This window comes from Epinephelus lanceolatus, chromosome 16 (assembly GCF_041903045.1).
Source record: "Epinephelus lanceolatus isolate andai-2023 chromosome 16, ASM4190304v1, whole genome shotgun sequence".
NCBI lineage: Eukaryota > Metazoa > Chordata > Actinopteri > Perciformes > Serranidae > Epinephelus > Epinephelus lanceolatus.
The window spans coordinates 3,598,606-3,619,691 of NC_135749.1; the positions used below are offsets into that span (position 1 = coordinate 3,598,606).

The window sequence follows — 21,086 nt, forward strand, 5'->3', positions numbered from 1 at the left end:
TAAGTGATGAAGTGTTGATGGTTAAATGTACGTGATGATGTTTGTTCTCTGTGCTTAATGACTTTAAATGAAGTGAGAACAATGGATTCAAAGAGCCAATCAGGCTTTGAAGTGTTTGTAAAAGTTTGATTGGTAGATGACATAATTAGTGTTGTAGTGTTTCTCAGTGAATCTAATTGACCCTGCTTAAACCAGCACTTGAGACGGTCTCAAGTCTCAACTGTCTCAAGAAGAGTATCTCAGAAAGCCATTGTGTCACTGACATCTTCGTGTATTCTCCTCCTCTCCTCCCAGACGTCAGAGTTGGGTGTGACAGAGCATGTTGAAGGAGACCCCTGCAAGTTTGCTCTGTGGGTGGGACGCACCCCGACGTCTGACAACAAGATTGTGCTCAAGGTAAAACACACTTCCTGTCTTCTGCTCCTTCTAGAAGCTCCTTTAGGGTTTGACCGAGATGGATTTTCAAAGGCTCGACTCGCTGGAGGCTAAAAGTCTTGAAACCCAAGATGGTAACATTGAAAATTGAAACACACGTCCATGTTAGTATGTCGGATGTTACTGACGGATTAATATCTGATCGGGAGAAAATGCTTTGGAAAATCCATATCGGTCTGACCCAGTTTTCTCTCCTCTCTTTATATTCAACCCCTCCTACCTCTCTCCTCACACTCATCTCGCCTGTCCTCTCTGACGTCTTGTTTGAGTGCATGAGCAGCTTCAAGGTGGCCCAGAAGCTTTCTGTAGTCACCAACTCCTCCTCTGTCTCCTTGATTCCTGTCTTCTTCCTCTCGTCTCCTGTCCGTCTCTCTCTGGGTAGATCCTGCTTTGTTCCATCTGTTAACGAACACAGGCACATCTGTATATCTGGGGCTGTGTTTTCTGTGGATGTTTGTATCTCTAATTCTCTCTGTGGGCTGACATGCTTCCACCAACGCTGCTGACACCGATTCGACCCCTGAACGCCCACAATCTCCCGTCCTGGCTGTGTGCCACTTTATCAAAGTGACGAGGAGCCATCTTTCTCCACCACGATAAATACGCTTTTTAATGATTTGAACGCCACTGTGGAAGAAATATACGCCATCAAGTTATGTTGATCTCTGGGTGAATTTCTCCAGCGTGTTTTCATGTTGAATATTGTCACAGATGGATTGTGTGTCAGCCATTGGAGCAGCATGAAGCCAAACTCCTAACACATTCAGTTATGAGCGATACAACTTTATATTACATGTTGATTAACAAAGCAACCGCTGAGAAGCAGCCATGTGGTATGCGCATTGTAAATGAAGTGTGTCTCATTACTAACTACACATGTTCATAAACACACAAACACACACACACCATCACAATCTGCTACACATTTAATTGGCCTACTGATCAGTGTTGTGCGTTTCTATCATGTCAAACCATTTTGTCAGCATAAAATATGTCATGTTTATCTTCTCAAACCAAACCAGTGAAATTCTCTATTTTATATTTCAAATTCAAAGCTAAGTCAGGGATCCAAACACGGAGCCATGGTGAGTACAAACTATCCCACAACACAGCCCTCAGCCACTTCTCACAAGTCTGAAACACAAACTCTTAGCACCTCTTATCCTCGCCTTTGTTCTCGAACAGTAAGAATAACCTGCTAGAATGGCAAAAGCAGCACATGTGATCCATAACAGGGACCAGTGCCAAAGCGAGGGGGGGGGGGCTGGAAGATAGTAGCATGAAATATTCCAGGGCAGTGGTTCCCAACAAGCTGTACTTGTACCAGAGAAAGTACTTCTGCACCGTGCTGTAGCCCAGCTGATTTAAAAAACAGGACTATTCGCATATTGTGTTTGCTGTGACACCTGAGAGTCTAGTCGTATTGTTTAATCAGCCAATCCCATCAAAACAACAAAACCAACAGTGACGTGATCGTGCTAATAAGTCCTGTCTGTGTCCGGCCCCTAATCTCCAGGGCTGGTACCTGCGGTTATTCCACAGGCTAGTTAATAACATGTCGGGCAGGAAATCCAAAGTGTGGGATCATTTTGAGAAGGTGAAGGACGAACCCAAGGTGATATGTAAACTCATCTTCATTGGTCGACTACAAACATGACGTATCATCTGAAACATGGAAGTAGCTACATGCCCATTAGCCCACAGCGTCATTAACAGGCGGCTCGCTCAGTGTGTGACGTGCACTTGGAGATAAAATATAGGCCTATATTAATGAAGGTTCATTAGTACGGTTTTGTATTTCTCTGTAATGTAGCACAGTGTTAACAATGTTACTGATACTATTCTTTCTCACACCTTCAACTCAAACCACCAAAATATATCATTTAATCATTACATTCATATCAGAAACATGCAGGAGACTAGTCCACTGATGGACCCTGATGAGGACTGTTGGTCCACTGATGGACCCTGATGAGGACTGTTGGTCCACTGATGGACCCTGATGAGGACTGTTGGTCCACTAGGAACAGTCTTAGTCGAGGGGGGCCAGCTCTAATTTACAGTATATCCACCTATCAGCCAAAAAGCGTTTAGAATATACACATATATTTTATATACAGTGGATATAAAAGTCTGCACACCTCTGTTTAAATGCCAGGTTTTTGTGATGTAAAAAATGAGACAGAGGTAAATAATTTCTTAACTTTTTTGGAGGAAGTGCAGCTGACAGGTTGGGAACCACTGTCCGAGGGTCCACAGATGGAGGGCTGGTGTAAGATAAGATCTATCAGATAAATGATGATGATAAGAGATGACGAGGGCTAAATTCAGACTTGTGTGAAACACACAGAGTGAAACAAGAATTCCAAAGGAAGATCATTTTCTGACATATCTAACTTCTGACTTGTTAAACTTGTCCCACTGTTGATCCATAACAGGCGTCGAGCATCGAGAACAAGCAGGACTGGATCAAACACATCAGGGAGGTGATCCAGGAGCGCACCATTCACCTGAGAGGAGCGCTCAAGGAGCCCATTCATATTCCCAAAGCAACCACAGCCAAGCACCACAAGGGGAGGGGAAGGTAAATATGTGACACCCTCACATGAGTACTGCACGTTATCATATCAGTCACATGCTCTCACATCTGTAATTGATCATGTGTGTGTCTGTCAGGGATGGAGAGGACCTGGACAGTCAGGGTGAAGGCAGCAGCCAACCAGACACCATCTCTCTGGCATCCCGCACTTCACAGAACACACTGGACAGCGACAAGGTGAGTCCACACACACACACACACTCTCACACACACACACACACACTCTCACACACACACACACTCTCACACACACACACTCTCACACACACACACACACACACTCTCACACACACACACACACACTCTCACACCTTAATGATGAGAAATGATGTGTCAGTTAGAAGAAGGTCACTGTGATGATCCTCTCTCCCTCAGCTCTCTGGTGGCTGTGAGCTGACCGTGGTGATACACGACTTCATGGCCAGCAACAGCAACGAGCTGACAGTGCGGCGCGGTCAGACAGTGGAGGTCCTGGAGCGCTGCCACGACAAGCCAGACTGGTGCCTGGTCAGGACCACGGACCGCTCCCCTGCCCTGGAGGGCCTGGTGCCCTGCTCCATGCTCTGCATCGCCCACTCCAGGTCCTCCATGGAGATGGAGGGCATCTTCAACCACAAAGGTGCAGAATGTGGCGTGAATGGTCGGTTGTGTCTCAGAGAGGAAACGATACATGTTCTGGGCTCAAGGAATTTTACACACTTTAGATACTTAATGTAAGTCTGCACCATAAAGCAAATCTGAACCCATCACTCTGTCTGTTACAGACACTCTGTCAGTGTGCAGCAATGACTCCATCATGCCAGGGTCGTCTGCTACGCTCCAGCCTGGTCACGGCATCGGCTCCCACACCTCACCAGGGCCTAAACGACCAGGTAGGGTCACCTATAAAAAGGATCAGTGTGATCAAACTGTTGAATGCTCTGCAGATGAAATCTTTCCCACCTCTGTCATTCTACTGAGTTTGGTGTCTGTTTTATTTCACAGGTAACACACTGCGGAAGTGGCTCACCAGCCCGGTGCGTCGGTTAAGCAGCGGCAAGGCAGACGGCCACGTGAAGAAGCTGGCCCACAAGCACAAGAAGAGCCGCGACGTGCGGAAGAGCGGGGAGATGACGATGGGGTCCCAGAAAGACTCGGACGACAGCGCAGCCACACCTCAGGATGAGACTGTGGAGGAGGTGGGTGGACACGCAGTGTGATCACGAGGGGTGGGCGATAAAGCAAAAATATCATATCACGATTATTTTCATGCAGGATCACGATCCATGATCTTATGATTCTTTTTCATGTTGGTTTAAAGACTATTTTGCAAAGTACTTAACAACACAACCAAACTTACAGTCAGGTCCATAATTATTTGGACAATGATACAGTTGTCGTCATTTTGGCTCTGTACACCACCACAATGGGTTTTAAATGAAACAATGAATACCTGCTTAAAGTGCAGACTCTCAGCTTTCATTTAAGGCTTTTTTCAAAAATGTAGTATGAACCGTGTAGGAATGACAACCATTTCTTCACACAGTCCCCCGACTTTAAGGGCTCATGAGTATTTGGACAAACTAACATAATCATCAATTAAACAGTCAGTTTTAATACTTGGTTGCAAATCCTTTACAGTCAATGACTGCCTGAAGTGTTGGACACATAGGCATCATCAGATGCTGGGTTTCTTCCCTGGTGATGCTCTGCCAGCCCTTTACTGTAGCCGTCTGCACTTCCTGCTTGTGTTTTGGGTGTTTTGCCCTCAGTTTTGGCTTCAGCAAGAGAAACGCATGCTCAGTTGGATTCAGGTCAGATGATATGACTTGGCCATTGCAGAACATTCCACTTCTTTGCCTTAAAAATGTCTTTGGTTGCTTTTGCAGTATGCTTCAGGTCAATGTCCAACTGCACTGTGAAGCATCGTCCAATGAGTTTTGAAGCATTTGGTTGAATCTGAGCAGATAATGGTGCCCCAAACACTTCAGCTTTCATCCTGCTGCTCTTGTAAGCAAGACAAGACTTCACTAGAATAAATACAGAGGGTTTATCACAAGATGCAAACCATTGGTTAGCCTTAAAAATGGAAGGCCAGATTAGAGTTTGTCAAAAACCATCTAAAAAGCCTGTACAGTTGTGGAACAGCATACTATGGACAGATAAAACAAAGATCAACTACCAGAATGATGGGAAGACAAGAGAAGGAAGAAGGGAAGGAACTGCTCATGATCCAAAGCACACCACCTCATCAGTGAAGCATGGTGGAGGTACTGTTATGTCATGGCCATGTATGGCTGCCAGTGGAACTGGTTCTCTTGTATTTATTGATGATGTGACTGCTGACAAGAGCAGCAGGATGAAAGCTGAAGTGTTTGGGGCACCATTATCTGCTCAGATTCAACCAAATGCTTCAAAACTCATTGGACGATGCTTCACAGTGCAGATGGACATTGACCTGAAGCATATTGCAAAAGCAACCAAAGACATTTTTAAGGCAAAGAAGTGGAATGTTCTGCAATGGCCAAGTCATATCATCTGACCTGAATCCAACTGAGCATGCGTTTCTCTTGCTGAAGCCAAAACTGAGGGCAAAACACCCAAAACACAAGCAGGAAGTGCAGACGGCTGCAGTAAAGGGCTGGCAGAGCATCACCAGGGAAGAAACCCAGCATCTGATGATGCCTATGTGTCCAGCACTTCAGGCAGTCATTGACTGTAAAGGATTTGCAACCAAGCATTAAAACTGACTGTTTAATTGATGATTATGTTAGTTTGTCCAAATACTTATGAGCCCTTAAAGTCGGGGGACTGTGTGAAGAAATGGTTGTCATTCCTACACGGTTCATACTACATTTTTGAAAAAAGCCTTAAATGAAAGCTGAGAGTCTGCACTTTAAGCAGGTATTCATTGTTTCATTTAAAACCCATTGTGGTGGTGTACAGAGCCAAAATGATGACAACTGTATCATTGTCCAAATAATTATGGACCTGACTGTATTTCCCTGTTTAAAAATGAAGCCATACAAGGTAAGAAAACCTAAAGCATAACTCCCAAAATGAACATCGGTTTCAGAAACACTTCTCAAGTAAAGTGCACCCTTGCGAGATAACATTAAAAATATCTGACATTAGGTATGAGCTGTAACAGTCAGGCAGCTTATTAGACCCAGATCCTCAGAAAAACTCGTCTATAAATGATGTAATCTCTACTTTTCCATCTTTGTGTGTTGCAGAGGGTTCGTAACGAGGGCTTGTCGAGCGGCACGTTGTCCAAGTCCAGTTCCTCGGGTATGCAGAGCTGCGGAGAGGAGGAGGGCGAGGAGGGCGCTGACTCAGTGCCTCTGCCTCCACCTATGGCCATCCAGCAGCACAGCCTGCTGCAGCCAGACTCACAGGATGACAAGGTGAGGAGAGGAAGGACGTTACAGTGGGGACAGAAGAGAGGGCTCAGGGGACAGGGACACACAAGAGGAGGGGATGAGGAGTCAGAGGGGACAGTGGGAGCAGAAGGAAGTTTGAGTTGAGACCAGCTGTGGGACACAGACTGTATTCACCTTTATGTTTTAACATTTTCTGGTTCAGCGAAGTCAGTTCTTTGAATTTTAGGTCAGAAGGGCGTCAGAAGAAGAACGAGGCCAGGAGTGATTTGAGCCTAGATGCTAACAGGGATTTTTGTTCTTCTGAAAATTGTAACAACGCTTACCGTTTGTATTTCTGTGGGTCATAAAGGCTGTTCTGAACTCATTAATCAAGTCAGTGATTAAAGTAGAAAATGTCTTAACAGCTTTTGTATCTAATGAGTTTAATTCTTATCAAATCAGTGACTAAAACTAAATCATGATTGGACCAATATTGAATTACTGCAGGGGTCAGTTTCCATTTTATTTTCTGAGATGTAGAAACAGTACAGAAGCACTGAGAGGCAAGTCAAGAAAAGAATCTGGTGATCCATTTTCTGAGTTTGATCTTAAGTGTTTTCTCTCCTGTGTTTATGAAACATCTTTGGTAAAACATAGCACTCCCAAGGGGTGGCGTGTGCCCCGTTACCATGACTAACATAACTGACGTTAGCTATGAAGTCTAATTAACCTGGGATGTAGGTCCTGGTTTGCAGTGGACATTATGTTTTTCAGTTGCTAGCAAGCAGGCTAACGGCTAATGTCAGTATAGCTAACACATTATTACAGATACTATGTCTTCTCTTGGCAAGTCCCGCCTTACTGTGCTGTGATTGGTTAGTACTCATCACGTCAATGAATGATCGAATCAGTGATTAAGGTTATCGCAAAGAGGTCATGGTTAGGGCTAATACCAACCAATCACAGCACAGCAGGAAGGTCTTCCCAGAAAACGTCATGGGATCCATAATAACGCAAAATTAACACATTTCTAGCCAAAAGAAAGCCGTGACAGCAAAGTTACGTAACTTGCTAACAGACGATAAATGTTACTCGTGTTTAGAGTGCGTGGAGAAATTAAAACTCACCTTGGAGAACACATGAATGCTTTTAGTCCTAATTATAAGATGGAGTCGTGGTGCACTTTAGCCTCTGGTGGCTGAAATGAGTATTACAACAACAAGAAATTGTAAAAAATATCCTGGACAAAAAAATATCCTGGCAAAACTTTTTTATGCTTCCACACCAGTGATAGCCGTGGCCAGAGTCATTGTGTTTCAGGTAGACCGTCCTTCATATTCTTGTAAACGTGATATCTCATGGCAATTTGGCACAAACGTCCACTTGGACTCAACAATAAACAGATTAGATTTTGGTGGCCAAAGGTCACTGTAACCACACAAATCATGTTTCTTTGACAAGAATTCATTCAGAAATTAAGAAATAAATTTTCACACAAATGTCTAACGGGATAAAATGATGAAAAGGTCAAAGGTCAACTTCGCTTTGACACCATAATGTTCTGCAAAAACTCTTCTCTGGCCTTAAGTCAATGTCAGGAACAGAAGGGGAGACATTTGGTCAGATACTGAATTGGTGTGTGGAAAGCATCAATCTTTTCAGACATGGATATAAACTGTAAATGCAACTTGACTGGTTTGTGGAGGCAAACAACCACGAGGCAGTAGTTCTAGTTTTCACCTGGCAGGAACTTTTTTTTCCACCTGATTTGAAGTCATAAACTCAGGAGAGAAAACAACTTCAATCAGACTTGGAAAATGGACCACCAGCATTTGCCTTCAGGGCTTCATAGAACAGGGTTACAGTTAATTTAAGCACCATCTGTAATCATCTTAAAGACAGTTGAAACACCTCGTATACAGGTTTTATTTTCCTCTCATTGCTGTTATGATTTTTAGTTCCTGTAGTTTACATTTTCGCTCATTCCAGTCTCCCACTTTCCCCCAAAAAAGGGCATTTCCTGACACAGTTTTAAGTGACTCCTTAGTTTCTCTTATGCATAACATTTTGTTGCATCATATTCTCCCGTCTCTTCCTAAAGCAGAAAGCAATGAAAAGTTTCAGGCACTCCAAGTCTCGTCTTGGACTAAAGTGGAGGCTCCTCTGACACTAATTTCTGTTTCTCTTTTGTTTTGTTTCCTGGTTGTATCGTTTGCTGTTTGCCACGCTGTAGCATTACCTTGATTTATGTCCTGTCTTTGCTTTGTCTCAGTTTCCATACCTCTCCATTTGAAATGCCCCGCTCTTCCCCCTCCGTCTCTTCCCTCAGACAGTTCTTTAATTCTCTCTTTTTTCCCCCGCTCTTCAGCTTTAACTGCTACGTGCTAAAAGCCTTTTTCTTTGGTTTCTACGACAGTTTCTAGATTGAGAGGAAATAAAGCTCGCTGCTTCCTTTTTAGATCTTCTTCTTTTTAAAATACACCTTTCTCTGTTCCCTGAAATTTACTCTTCCTGAGTTTTGTATTTTTCTGAACTCTTAAACATTCCTGAATTTCTTTAGTGTAGAATTTTTCCTTTCTTTTTGACTTTCTGCCCTGTTTCTACAACACACCACTGTAGAATCGCCGGCAGATGAGCAAAGGCTTTATGGGAAAATGGAGATAAAGAGAAGATGCGTGTAGCTCTTCAGAGAGGTTTCTGTTTGTGTTAGTGCACATCAGAAGGCTGTCATGCTGAATATGCGCCAACTTCTTTAAATTTCAAGGACATTTTGAGTTTTGTAACGCCTTGAGCGTGTTGCAGTAACCCAGGACTGCAGCTTTTTTCTGCATGTTTATCACTCGTTGGTAGGGACAAGGTTGGAAAAGGCTTGAAAGAAAGAAAGATGTTATAAATACAAAGAGGAAAGTCGGATTCCCCTTCAACTGAGCAGGCAGCCTCCCTGGACAGTAATCTAAATATGACCCCACACTGAGGTGAAAATTCAAAAGCCCCCTGTTCCCATCATCCTCCAACCCCCTCACTACCCCCTCCCCCACCCACCCGCCCTGCCCGCTCGTCCTCATCTCCCTTTTACCCTCTGTGCGTTAACCTCATTACCCATGCGAGTAATTGGCATCTCTAAACGCTGGCGAGGCCAGAAGGGCACACAGCCTCACCCAGAAATCCTAATTGGGGAAAGTCTTGAAGCACAGCACAGCAAGGGTGAGAGTCTCCTGAACTATATATACATACATACACCTACCTCTTTCATTCTCGCTCTGTTAGCATCCTTTCTTTATTTCCAAGGCTGGTCATCATCACCCGAGAACGTGACAGAAACATCCTCCATCCAGATACCACTTATTTTCCCCCCCAAACCTTCTCCCATCACCATTTTCTGACATCTCACTATTTTATCCATATCTTGATTTTGTTCACCCCAATTACAGCCTCATGTTTTTACCTTCTTTAAGTTCATAGACTTTTTCTTTTCACTCTCTTCGAACCTTTAGATGTAAAGCCCCAGTATTTGGGGTTTCACTTGGGGAAACATCTTTTTGGATCTTCTGTCTTCAGACTACAGCATTAAACATTTAACAGACATTTTCACTGAGTCATTGTTCACTCAAATAACTTAAATAAAGCATTCACTTACAGTTACACTGATAAAGAAACTTAAGCTCATATTGAAATTAATCTGAACTAGAATTTAAGCATGAACTTTATCCAGAAAATAGCTCTTTAATTTCCATTCATAGACACAACTGACATGAAGGTTCACATCCACAATGAGTCTGTCTGTTTTACAGATTTAGAAGTTTCTGTTTTTAATTAATAAATCACTTTAAATGAGGAATAAAGCTTGTATCAATTATCAGTTATAGTCTGGTTGATTTAAACACCACTGTAGGAAGAGTTGTATTGACACAAGCCAAACAGCTGATTTAGCGATAGCAGTAATTAGTTGTTAGATTATATTCTTTCAGCCTCTAATGCTCTTTTTTTCTCCTCATCTCTCTATATTTACCCAGACCTCCTCTCGTCTGTCGGTCCGTCCGTCCAGTTCAGAGACGCCCAGTGCCGCTGAGTTGGTGAGCGCCATTGAGGAGCTGGTCAAAAGCAAGATGGTAGGACAATAGAGGAACAAGGACACAATAAGCTGGTTATTTCCCTCAGGTTGTCAGTCTACGATAATTATCGAATTTTACGATAATTTGGCCCTCTGTACGATGTACGATCAATAATCTTTAATAATTAATAATTTTTTTGTGAGCCCTGAAGGCATCTGTTCCCATGTGACATGTTTCCAGCCAATTGCATTTTGCTTAGCGTGAGATACGGGTGACGTTTGTCTCTGAACAATGAGCACGATTGGCTGAATGGTCAGCTGTACCCGCCTCACAAGGCGCTAGGACCCGTCAGGAAGTCGAGTGAGAATGAGATTCAAAACAGAAGAAGAAGAAGAGGAAAAACAGAAGCAAGGAAAATGGAAAGAAAGTAAACCAAAAAAGTAAACACTAGAGTGACTATATTTGCCTATAGCGCATCATTAGGATTGTTATTTTTGTTATGACGGATGTATGATAATTTCCCTCAAAATACGATAATTTTGAGTCTCTGGTACGATAATCCTACATTTCCCACCTGGCAACGCTGGTCTGTCCCATACTTGTGAATGCGATATCTCAAGAACTCAAAAAATTTCTTAAAATTTGGCACAAACGTCTACTTGGACTCAACAGTGAACTGACTAGGTTTTGATGGTCAAAGGTTGAGGTCAATGTGACCTTGCATCCGTTTAATTCTGGTGAACGCAGTATCTCAAGAACACCCTGAAGGAATTTCCTCATATTTGGCACAAACGTCAACTTTGAGTCGAATGGTAGCTGATTCAAATTTGGTCGTCAAAGGTCACAACACGTTTCTGGCCTTAACTCAAGAATTCATGCGCTAATTATATGAAAATTTCACACAAATGTCTGATACAATAAAATAATGAAGTGATGACATTTTATATCCAAAAGGTCAACTTCGCTATGACATCATAATGTTCTGCAAAAACATTATGGACTGCCCTCTCTGGGTTGGGAAGAGAGTTACTGCCCCAAGTGAGGGAGTTCAAGTATCTCGGGGTCTTGTTCATGAGTGAGGGTAGAATGGAGCGTTTTTTTAAAGATTTTTTAGGCTATTTTGCCTTTAATCAGAGTTTTGAAGCGTGAAAGGGAGAGAGAGAAGAAACGTCATGTATCAAAGGCCGCTGGCTAGAATTGAACCCACAGCCGCTGTGGCAAGGACATTGCCGTTTTACATTGGACGCCCGCCCTACCTACTGAGCTACTGGGCTTCCCAAAGTTTTTGCATGTTTTTTTCCAGCTGAACCTGAAGATGCTGAGTCTAACTCATACGTACTTCCCTTTAGTTTAACTTGTGTGTTTTCGTCTGGTGCAGGCGTTGGAGGACAGACCCAGCTCACTGTCAGTCGAACAGGGAGACAGCAGCTCTCCTTCCTTCAACCCCTCTGACAACTCCCTCCTCTCCTCCTCCTCCCCCATCGAAGAGATGGACGAACGCCGGACCAGCATCCTCAAGAAAAGACAGTACGCCTGCTTCCTTCATCTTCATCAAACGTTCACTGAGGTGTTCGGCTTATTTCTTGAATCACGAGTGTGTTTTTTCTGTTTAGTTACATCCTGCTGGAGCTGGTGGAGACGGAGAGAGATTACGTCAGAGACCTGGGGCTGGTGGTGGAGGTGAGTTGGTGCTTTAGCAGCTGGTTATTTAGTTCACTTCCTGTTTGTTGGTTCTTTTGTTCAAGTAGAGCGATTTCCTCAAAGTATCACAGCTTATTATTCTGACGAGCATTTTTAAAATGTCACTGGAAGATTTGGGAATAATTTGTTGAACTTTACAGACTGGCTGTTGTGAATTTGTGTCTCTGTGTTTGTGCTCCTCCATCACAAGGGTTACATGAGCCGGATGAAGGAGGAGGGTGTCCCTGATGATATGAAGGGAAAAGACAAAATCGTGTTTGGCAACATCCACCAGATCTACGACTGGCACAAAGAGTACGTCACACACACACACACACACACACACATATAGAGAACGCAAAGCTTTCCCTGCACAGATCCATCAGCACAGTATCTCACTGCCCTCTCTGCCGTCTCTGTCCGCTTTAGTTTCTATCTCGGGGAGCTGGAGAAATGTTTGGAGGACCCTGACAGACTGGGACCACTCTTTCTCAAACAGGTTTGTCCACAGTGAATTCCTACCTTTCGTTTCTCGTGTGCTTTGATCATGTTGTCATTGTGTGTGTCTCCTGTGTCCAGGAACGGAGACTGAACATGTACGTAGTGTACTGTCAAAACAAGCCCAAGTCGGAGCACATCGTCTCAGAGTACATCGACACGTACTTCGAGGTATGAGCGCATTATTTTACCACATCACAAACTGCTAACCTGCAGCTAGCTATCAGCCTCTCAGGTAACCTCTGACCTTTGTCTCTGTAGGACATGAAGCAGCGGCTGGGACACAGGCTGCAGATCACAGACCTGCTCATCAAGCCAGTCCAGAGGATCATGAAGTACCAGCTGCTGCTGAAGGTGGGTCTGTTACAAGACAGCAGAGGGCGCTACAGCAGAAGCTGCAGCTCGTTCTCCCCTTTATAACAGTGTGTCTCTGTCTTCTGCTGTCTATAAATGTACATCTCCGCTACTCACAATCATCACTGATATTTAAACCTAAGAGTTTGAATAGGTGCCTAAACAAAACAGTGTTAATCACAGATTTATGACGAGAAGAACTGGACACACGGTGCTGAGCAGCATCTCAGATTAATCCTCAGCTTTCAGATGATGTTCCTTTTGACCTGCTGTCTTCCTTTATATATCCCCTGGCCCTCCCTAAAAACAAAGACGTCTCGTTGCAAATCTTTGGTCTGAACTGGACTGTCGGGTTAAAAGTGTAAATTCTTTATATTTTATTTTTTCTGCTTTAGGATTTCCTGAAGCACTCTAAAAAAGCTGGGCTGGAGTCAACGGAGTTGGAGGTAAGATGATGAGATAACGCTTCTTATTCAGTTAAAATAAAGCCAAACATGTTCTGCGATCTCATCAACTGGTCCTGTGTGACTCTTACAGAAAGCAGTGGAGGTCATGTGCATCGTGCCGAAAAGGTGCAACGATATGATGAATGTCGGCCGGCTTCAGGGATTTGACGTAAGTAACACTACACATTCTTCACAGCATGTTGCCTTATTATCAGAAAACTTTTCAAAATTTCACATCACTCGATCACTGACGATGTCGTCTCTGGATTTCTGCCTCCACCTCATCTTTTTATTTCCATCTCTCTCTCCATCTCTCCAGGGGAAGATCGTGGCTCAGGGCCGCCTTCTGCTGCAGGACACGTTTATGGTGTCCGACCCAGAGGGCGGCGTGCTCGGCCGGATGAAGGAGAGGAGAGTCTTCCTCTTTGAGCAGTTGGTCATCTTCAGTGAGCCGCTCGACAAGAAGAAGGGTTTCTCCCTGCCAGGCTTCCTCTACAAGAACAGCATCAAGGTAAGAGACGCATATGAGGGGCAGTGATGTGCATGACTGCATTATCAGTGAAGGCCAGAGGAATACAGGATGTACAAAGGGCCTGCAGCTCCCTCTGCTGGAGAAACTGTAGACTGTGGAAAATGTACAACTGCAAAATACACTGCGTGCATGTTATCAGGTAAACTGTGGAAAATTCATTTTATTGTTAAAGAAATAAAATGCTCGGTCAGTCCAAATGTTGTTGAACCTCAAACCTGAATGTTTCACAAAGGAAAAGTAAGTTTAGCTTTAGTAAAGCTCAGGACCAGGACTGACCCGTTACCCGTCATTATGTCCAAGTCAAAGCTACACCCGTTAATGAAAGTCCTGAAACCCGATCTTTATTTAAGATATGGCGATCTGCTTTAACGTTTTATGGTAGTTTGTGAACTGTTAGGTCTTAAATGTGTCCTATGGAAGAATAACTCAATTGAAGAAGGAGAATAAACTTGCAAAGAAAAATGCAAGTTAAAGAAATGATTGATAAACAAACTCTCTGAAGTGACTGATGTGTAACGATGCGTCCTCCTCTCCTCCAGGTGAGCTGTTTGGGTATAGAGGACAGTATGGAAGGTGATCCCTGTAAGTTCATCCTCACGTCTCGGTCGACCAATGGTGCCGTGGAGTCCTTTGTGCTTCACTCCTCCCACCCGGGAGTGCGTGAAGTCTGGACCCTTCAGATCAGCCAGATACTCGAGAGCCAACGCAACTTCCTCAATGGTAGGCTGACACACACACACACACACACACACACACACACACATAAAAGAGGACAAGTGTTAGAGCAGGAACAGTTTGCTTCATGGCCACCCTTGTTTTTTTCTGACCTTATCACAGCTCTGACGTCACCAATTGAGTATCAGAGGAACCACGTGGGGGCGAGTGGAGGGCCGTGTGTGCCCAGCCTAGGAGCTCCGGGTGGAGGCAGCGTTGGGTCCAGTGCGACCCCCGGAGTCGGAGGTGGAAGCTCCCAGAGTAGCGCCATCCCTTTAGGGCCTCAGGGTGGCTCTCGTCGGCCCTCCAGGATCCCCCAGCCATCCCGCCTGCCCCAGCCCCTCCGTCACCACCCCGGGGCCGACCTCGACGGCCCAAACAAGATGTCAGGTATGAAACGTCCGCGTCTGTGAAATTTGTTTTGTGTGTCAAAATGAAAGATTTGACTGAGGTGTGAGTTTCTGCTCACTTATGATCCAGGTTCGTCCCCTTGTCCTGTCCCCCCTCCCCTACTCCCTCCAGGGGGTAGCCCGCAGGGCAAGCGCCCCATCCAGACCCCAGAGGACCAAGCACAGACCCCCACTCCTGCCAGCGCTGTAGCCCCTATCCCCCGCGCCACGGTCGGGCCCCTGCCCTCTACGCCCACTTCCAAACCACGGCCAGGAGCCGTGTCCCCCATGGCGCCCCCCCTGGCCACTCCTGCCTTCGGCAAGGACGGCCTCCCTCCTCCCCCTCCCAGCCCGGGCCAGAAGTCCGGATCTGGATTCTGGAGCTCCATGCCAGGCTCTCCAGCCAGCCGGCCTGGCTCGTTCACCTTTCCAGGGGAGGCAGGAGAGACTCCGGTCCGTCAGAACTCAAACCAGATCCAGACCGGCTCTGGATCTGGGAGCCAAACCCACAGACACTCCACGCACAGCAAGGAAGCCGACCGCATGAGTACATGCTCATCGGCCAGCGAGCAGTCCATCCAGTCCACCCAGAGTAACGGGGTAAGACTACTTCCTGCTGCCCAGTGCTGCACTGACTAACACCTGGGCAGAGGGAGGCCTGGTCTGTCCTGTCTGTCTCCTGTCCTGCTGCAGCCAGCGCTACTAATCTGTCCCCTGTTACACATCTCTGACAACCTTCACTGCTCTTCAACATCATCTTCTCTCGCTCTCTCTGAAGACAGTCTGTAGCCAAAGTTTCCACTGTCAACATGTTTTCAGGTTCAGAACCTCTCTGGTGGACTCAGCTCTTCAGTGATTCCCTTTTCTCGGCTCTCTCTAGATTTCTAAACTCTAACAAAGCTTATACTAACACCTGACTTCCTCCTGGCCGTCCTTCACCTCCTGCTGTCTTCATGGTGTGTCACTGAAATGTCCTCTTACTGCAACTAACCTCCGACGTTTGTGGTTCACCTGCAAACGTACTCGACAGAGATCCTCTCATCCAACCTAACGTTCCTCCTCTCGTCTTTGCCTCGAGCTGCAGAGCAAAGACGAGTCAAATGGAAATCTTCATCTTATTCCTGCTTTTCTTCACCCAGCTCTTTTTGGAAAATAACCAGTCACTGTTTTATTAGTCTCTTTTCTGAAGACTGTATCAGGTGGACAATAATCAAACCTCTGTGTCCAGTGTTCGTCCTCTGCTTTGACTGTTTCTGACGCTTTTCTTTCGTATTATGTTTAGATTTATTTAGTGGTGACTCAACAATCAGTCAGAATGATTCAACTCTGTAATTTAACGTTTTACATTTTACTTGAACTGAACCATGTGTGTGAGTTTTCACTTACAGTTGTCCATGTGTTTCCTCCCTGTGCTGCAGAGTGAAAGTAGCAGCAGCAGTAGCGTATCCACCATGTTGGTGACCCAGGACTACATGGCCTTGAAGGAGGATGAGATCAGCGTCAGTCAGGGCGAAGTGGTCCAGATCTTGGCCAGCAACCAGCAGAACATGTTTCTGGTGTTCAGGGCGGCTACGGAGCAGGGCCCCGCCGCTGAGGGCTGGATCCCCGGATTTGTACTGGGGCACACCTCGGCCATCGTCCCCGATTGTCCCGAAGGATCCATAAAGTAAGAGTCATGAAAAAAATAAGGATGCGTTATTTTTAAAGGGTCCAGTGTGAAGGGTTTAGGGGGACATGTTTGAAATGGAATATAAAATAAGTTCTCATTAGTGTATAATCACCTGAATCATACACACTGAGCCTTTAAAGTAAAAAGAGCGTCAGCATCAAACCAAGCATGCTCTCACCTCCTCATTCAGTCCAACAGTTTGGTTTGACTCGATGCATTTTGTCGTCCCAGTAGGAAGTCCTCATCGTGGCACACGTCCCTGCGCATCCGTAAAAAGTCTGAGAAGAAGGAGAAGGAGGCGAAAAAAGACACCAAGCTGGAAAACGGTTACAGGAAGTCCAGAGAAGGTCTGGCCAATAAGGTTTCTGTAAAGGTGAGCTCACTTCATCTGAGGAGGCGCTGGTGCTGCTGTGATGTCACTCGTCTGCTCCTCACTGCGTTTCTCACTCTGACGTGATTTGTTCTTCTCTTTCAGCTTCTAAATCCAAACTACATCTACGATGGTACGTCTGCAACTGTGTTTATTATGTAACGGAATTTATGACAAAAGCCACCTAGAATTCTGCCGTTATTTCCACGGCCTAGGAAAGTGTTTGTGAACATAAGCTACACAAATTTGAGTTTCAGCCCTCTAATTTTTGGATTTAAGAGAGTTCAGTAATATGTTTGGGCCATCTCAGACCACGGGAATAACATATATGAATTCTGAAAATAGGCGCAGTTCACCTTTAAACAGTTGGTGCTGAATTTTACTCCCCGTCTCTGCATTTGACAGGATTTAACGTCTGACTGTTTTTGTCCTCCGTCAGTTCCCCCAGAGTTCCTTGTGCCTCTGAGTGATGTGACGTGTGACAACGGAGAGAGCGTCACCCTCAGGTGTAAGGTCTGTGGTCGCCCCCGGGCCGCTGTCACCTGGAAGGGACCCAACCAGAGCAACCTCACCAACAATGGACACTTCAGCATCGCCTACAGGTACGAAACCGTCAGTCGCTGCGAGTGTGTGTGAGAGAGAGTGTGTGAGGTGGCACAGCTGAGTTTAAAAAGACAACTGTCAGTCAGTGTTGAAGAAGTTGAAGCTAAATGTGAGTGTTGGTGTTGATTTCAGTGATACAGGTGAGGCGACGCTGCGGATCATCGGCGTAGCCTCTGAGGATGATGGCGTTTACACGTGTGTTGCCACAAACGAGCTGGGCAGCGTGACGTCATCAGCGAGCCTCAGAGTGTTAGGTGAGAACAAACTCAACACACAGTCATTTCACAGTGCTGCTGCTGAGTGTGGAAGTGAACTGATCGTGTGTGTGATGTGTGTGTGTGTGTGTCTCAGCAGTGTCCACTGACGGGATCAGAGTGAGCTGGAAGGACAACTTTGAGTCTCACTACACTGAGGTGGTTGAACTGGGCAGGTAACAGACTCACCTTCATGTAACTGAACATGTGACAGTGTGTTCTCTCTGATGTGTGAATGATTTGAACCTCTGAGTGTCCGTCCTCTCTCTCCTCACCAGGGGTCGTTTCTCTGTGGTCAAGCGTTGTGACCAGCGCGGCACCAAACGTACGGTGGCGGTCAAACAGGTGAACAAGAAGCTGATGAGGAGGGACCGGGTGACTCAGGAACTCAACCTGCTCCAGAGGCTCCAACACCCCCACATAGTCAGCCTGATCGACACGTATGAGACCCCCAGCAGCTACGCCCTCGTCCTGGAGATGTGAGCACAGACCAGAAACATCACGTGGAGTTTTCAAATCAAACTCTACACACATGCAGCTAGTTAGCTTTGATCAATGCTGCATTTCATGTGATGGACGTCTGTGTTTGTTTGTGTTTCAGGGCCGACCAAGGCCGTCTGCTGGACTACATCGTCAGCTGGGGGAATCTGACGGAGGAGAAGGTGGCGTTCTACCTGAGGGACATTTTAGAAGCTTTACACTACCTGCACAACTGCAGGATCGTGCACTTGGACGTAAAAGTGAGTAGTTTGGTCTCATGTCCACACAGGAGCAAACAGCAACACGACTTGAGATAGTCTGCTGTCTCTGTCATGTAGCTGTCCGTTAGTCACTCACTCTACAGCAGGAAACAGCACTTCAGAGTTAAAGCTCTGTGACAGAAATTCACTGTCCTTCAAAATAAAGTGTGTTTAGAGTCACATGAGGTCCGTTCAGAGTGAACCCAGGACCCACACGTTGGGAATCACTGATGTGGTGTATCTGCAGCCTTCAGTACAAAGTTTGATCCTTTTTACTTTGAATCTTGAAGGTCAGACAGACTTTGAAAGATGTTTCACTGCAACACCTCATGAATTGGAAAAGTTTAATGTGAATAGTAAGAACAGAGTGGGCGGGACTAACGGTGACACTGTCCTGTCTCTTCGCAGCCTGAGAACCTGCTGGTGGCGCAAACCTCCAGCGGCCAGCCAACGGTCAAACTCACAGACTTCGGTGATGCCGTCCAGCTCAACAGCGCCCACTACGTGCACCCTCTGCTGGGCAGCCCTGAGTTCGCCTCTCCAGAGTTGGTCCTCGGAGAGCCGGTGTCGCTGACCTCTGACCTGTGGAGCCTGGGCGTGGTGACCTACGTGCTGCTGAGCGGCGCCTCCCCCTTCCTCGACGAGAGCGCCGAGGAGACCTGCCTGAACATCTGCCGGCTGGACTTCAGCTTCCCCAAGGATTACTTCCACGGCGTCAGCCAGGCGGCCCGGGACTTCATCTGCCTGCTCCTGAGGACCGACCCGGGTAGGAGGCCTCCAGCCGGGCTCTGCCTCCAGGAGCCGTGGCTACAGGCCGGTCCAGCTGACGGCCGCGCCCGAGCAGAGGGCTGCCTGGACACCTCCCGCCTCATCTCCTTCATAGACAGGAGGAAACATCAGACTGACGCCCGGGCCATCGGAGGAGTCAGGAGCTTCATCCAAAGTCGCCTTCAGCCCCGAGTGTAAAGGAATGAGTCCTCGCCAACCTCCCGATCCCCCGCCGTACTGTAGGGCCTGCAGGTTCCTCTGGACCTGAGCATCCTGATGTAACAGGAAGGAGAAATAACGCTGATCTTGTCCTCTTTCACAGAATGTTGATTTAAGTCCTGTAGTCCTTTCACCAATCAGAGGTCTGAGCCAATCAGAGCCCGAGAGAACCGAGTTCTCACCAATCACGTAAATTAACGGATGCCCTCGTCTACTGCTGCTTGCTGGTTTCAACTCAAAACAGATTTTGTAGTTAAGTGAACAAAAATCTAAAAAAAGAAAAAAAAAAAGTAAAAACATTATGAAGTAATTTATTTTCCTTGGAGAGTTAAAACTGATCAGAAGAGCCGATTGATCGAGCCTCGACACCACTGCACAGACGCAGAGCTTTCAGGAGAAAGTGCTGCCAACGAATCGAGCGACGGCGCCGAGAGCAAACTGCCCAGACGTTTGTGTGTTTTTGCTCTTTTACACTAAAACTGTGACTCAAAGACTTTTGAGCAGCGGCCCTTTCTTATAGAAACAATGTACACAGAGGAAAAAGTACTGTCTCTATGTTTCCAAGAAAAAAATAAGAATTGTAGAAAAACGCTCATCAGTTAAAAGCTGCTGTGCTTCTCTGGACTCTGTCGACACCCGGAGACTTTCTGAGACATTTATACGTCCGATCAGAGCTTTTTGATGGCTGCGCTTATATAATGTACCTAATCTAAGATACCATGATGACCATGTCGCGAATAACAATGCTGCACTGTCCGATCTGAGAAGAAACAATAGACATCCATCATTTGCTTTTCCTAGAACAAAACTTGTGTTGCGCAGATATGAGATGTTTAAGCCTTACCTTGTATATAGACTTCTGCCTTCTTTCCCCTCACATTCACAGCGGACTCCTGCTTCTGGACGGCAGGACGCTGCCGGACTGTCGGAGCCTCGGCGGCAGCGCTGATGGGAGTGAATGTGGAGGCAGAGGAAGACAAATTACTGTAAATGCACTCATTGTATGTTATGTTTGATTATCATGTGCAATGTTGCGGCTTTAACATTTTATGCAACTATTTATGAAGACATCTGTTGTATCTGTAATAAATCTAGAGAAAAGCATGTACTTGGTACTGCAAGCACTGCTGGTAGTTTGTGTTTATTTGATCTCTGAGTGGTAGGACGTCGGCGCCACGGTGAGAGGTCACACTCTACAATCATTACCGTTTGATCAAAAATTATTTAACACTTTTTGTACTGTATGCCTCTGTAGTATTGGTACACCAAAGTTGCTCTAGCTTTATAGTACTTAATAAAAAAAATGTTTTATTGTGACTATGTTTCACTTGAGTTAGGTAACCTACGACCTTGTGGAATGATTGTTTACACGAGTTAAACACTACGATTAGTTCGTTACGTCTCTCGTGCCCTTTCTTAAAGA

The 21,086-nt window shown here is 45.7% G+C and overlaps 1 protein-coding gene across 9 annotated transcripts in view; it reads left to right on the forward strand.

Moving 5' to 3' along the window:
* Nucleotides 1-20,784, forward strand: part of LOC117263895 (triple functional domain protein) — a 109,693-nt gene extending 88,909 nt beyond the window's left edge. Inside the window, exons 34-63 of one of the 9 annotated variants that reach the window (XM_033637611.2) lie at nt 295-396; nt 1,491-1,520; nt 2,874-3,019; nt 3,112-3,211; nt 3,410-3,653; nt 3,799-3,906; nt 4,019-4,212; nt 6,250-6,420; nt 10,389-10,484; nt 11,806-11,954; nt 12,041-12,107; nt 12,319-12,422; nt 12,537-12,606; nt 12,687-12,776; nt 12,867-12,959; nt 13,355-13,405; nt 13,497-13,574; nt 13,725-13,916; nt 14,477-14,657; nt 14,775-15,041; nt 15,132-15,640; nt 16,459-16,706; nt 16,941-17,082; nt 17,185-17,212; nt 17,519-17,681; nt 17,815-17,936; nt 18,034-18,112; nt 18,215-18,415; nt 18,538-18,676; nt 19,085-20,784. In XM_033637611.2, the coding sequence (XP_033493502.1) occupies nt 295-396; nt 1,491-1,520; nt 2,874-3,019; nt 3,112-3,211; nt 3,410-3,653; nt 3,799-3,906; nt 4,019-4,212; nt 6,250-6,420; nt 10,389-10,484; nt 11,806-11,954; nt 12,041-12,107; nt 12,319-12,422; nt 12,537-12,606; nt 12,687-12,776; nt 12,867-12,959; nt 13,355-13,405; nt 13,497-13,574; nt 13,725-13,916; nt 14,477-14,657; nt 14,775-15,041; nt 15,132-15,640; nt 16,459-16,706; nt 16,941-17,082; nt 17,185-17,212; nt 17,519-17,681; nt 17,815-17,936; nt 18,034-18,112; nt 18,215-18,415; nt 18,538-18,676; nt 19,085-19,642 (4,722 nt within the window). In that variant the 3' untranslated portion in view covers nt 19,643-20,784. The remainder of the gene's footprint in view (nt 1-294; nt 397-1,490; nt 1,521-2,873; nt 3,020-3,111; nt 3,212-3,409; nt 3,654-3,798; nt 3,907-4,018; nt 4,213-6,249; nt 6,421-10,388; nt 10,485-11,805; nt 11,955-12,040; nt 12,108-12,318; nt 12,423-12,536; nt 12,607-12,686; nt 12,777-12,866; nt 12,960-13,354; nt 13,406-13,496; nt 13,575-13,724; nt 13,917-14,476; nt 14,658-14,774; nt 15,042-15,131; nt 15,641-16,458; nt 16,707-16,940; nt 17,083-17,184; nt 17,213-17,518; nt 17,682-17,814; nt 17,937-18,033; nt 18,113-18,214; nt 18,416-18,537; nt 18,677-19,084) is intronic. The other 8 variants (XM_078175488.1, XM_033637612.2, XM_078175489.1 and 5 more) reach the window with 8 other exon arrangements.
* The last annotated feature ends 302 nt before the right edge of the window (nt 20,785-21,086 follow it).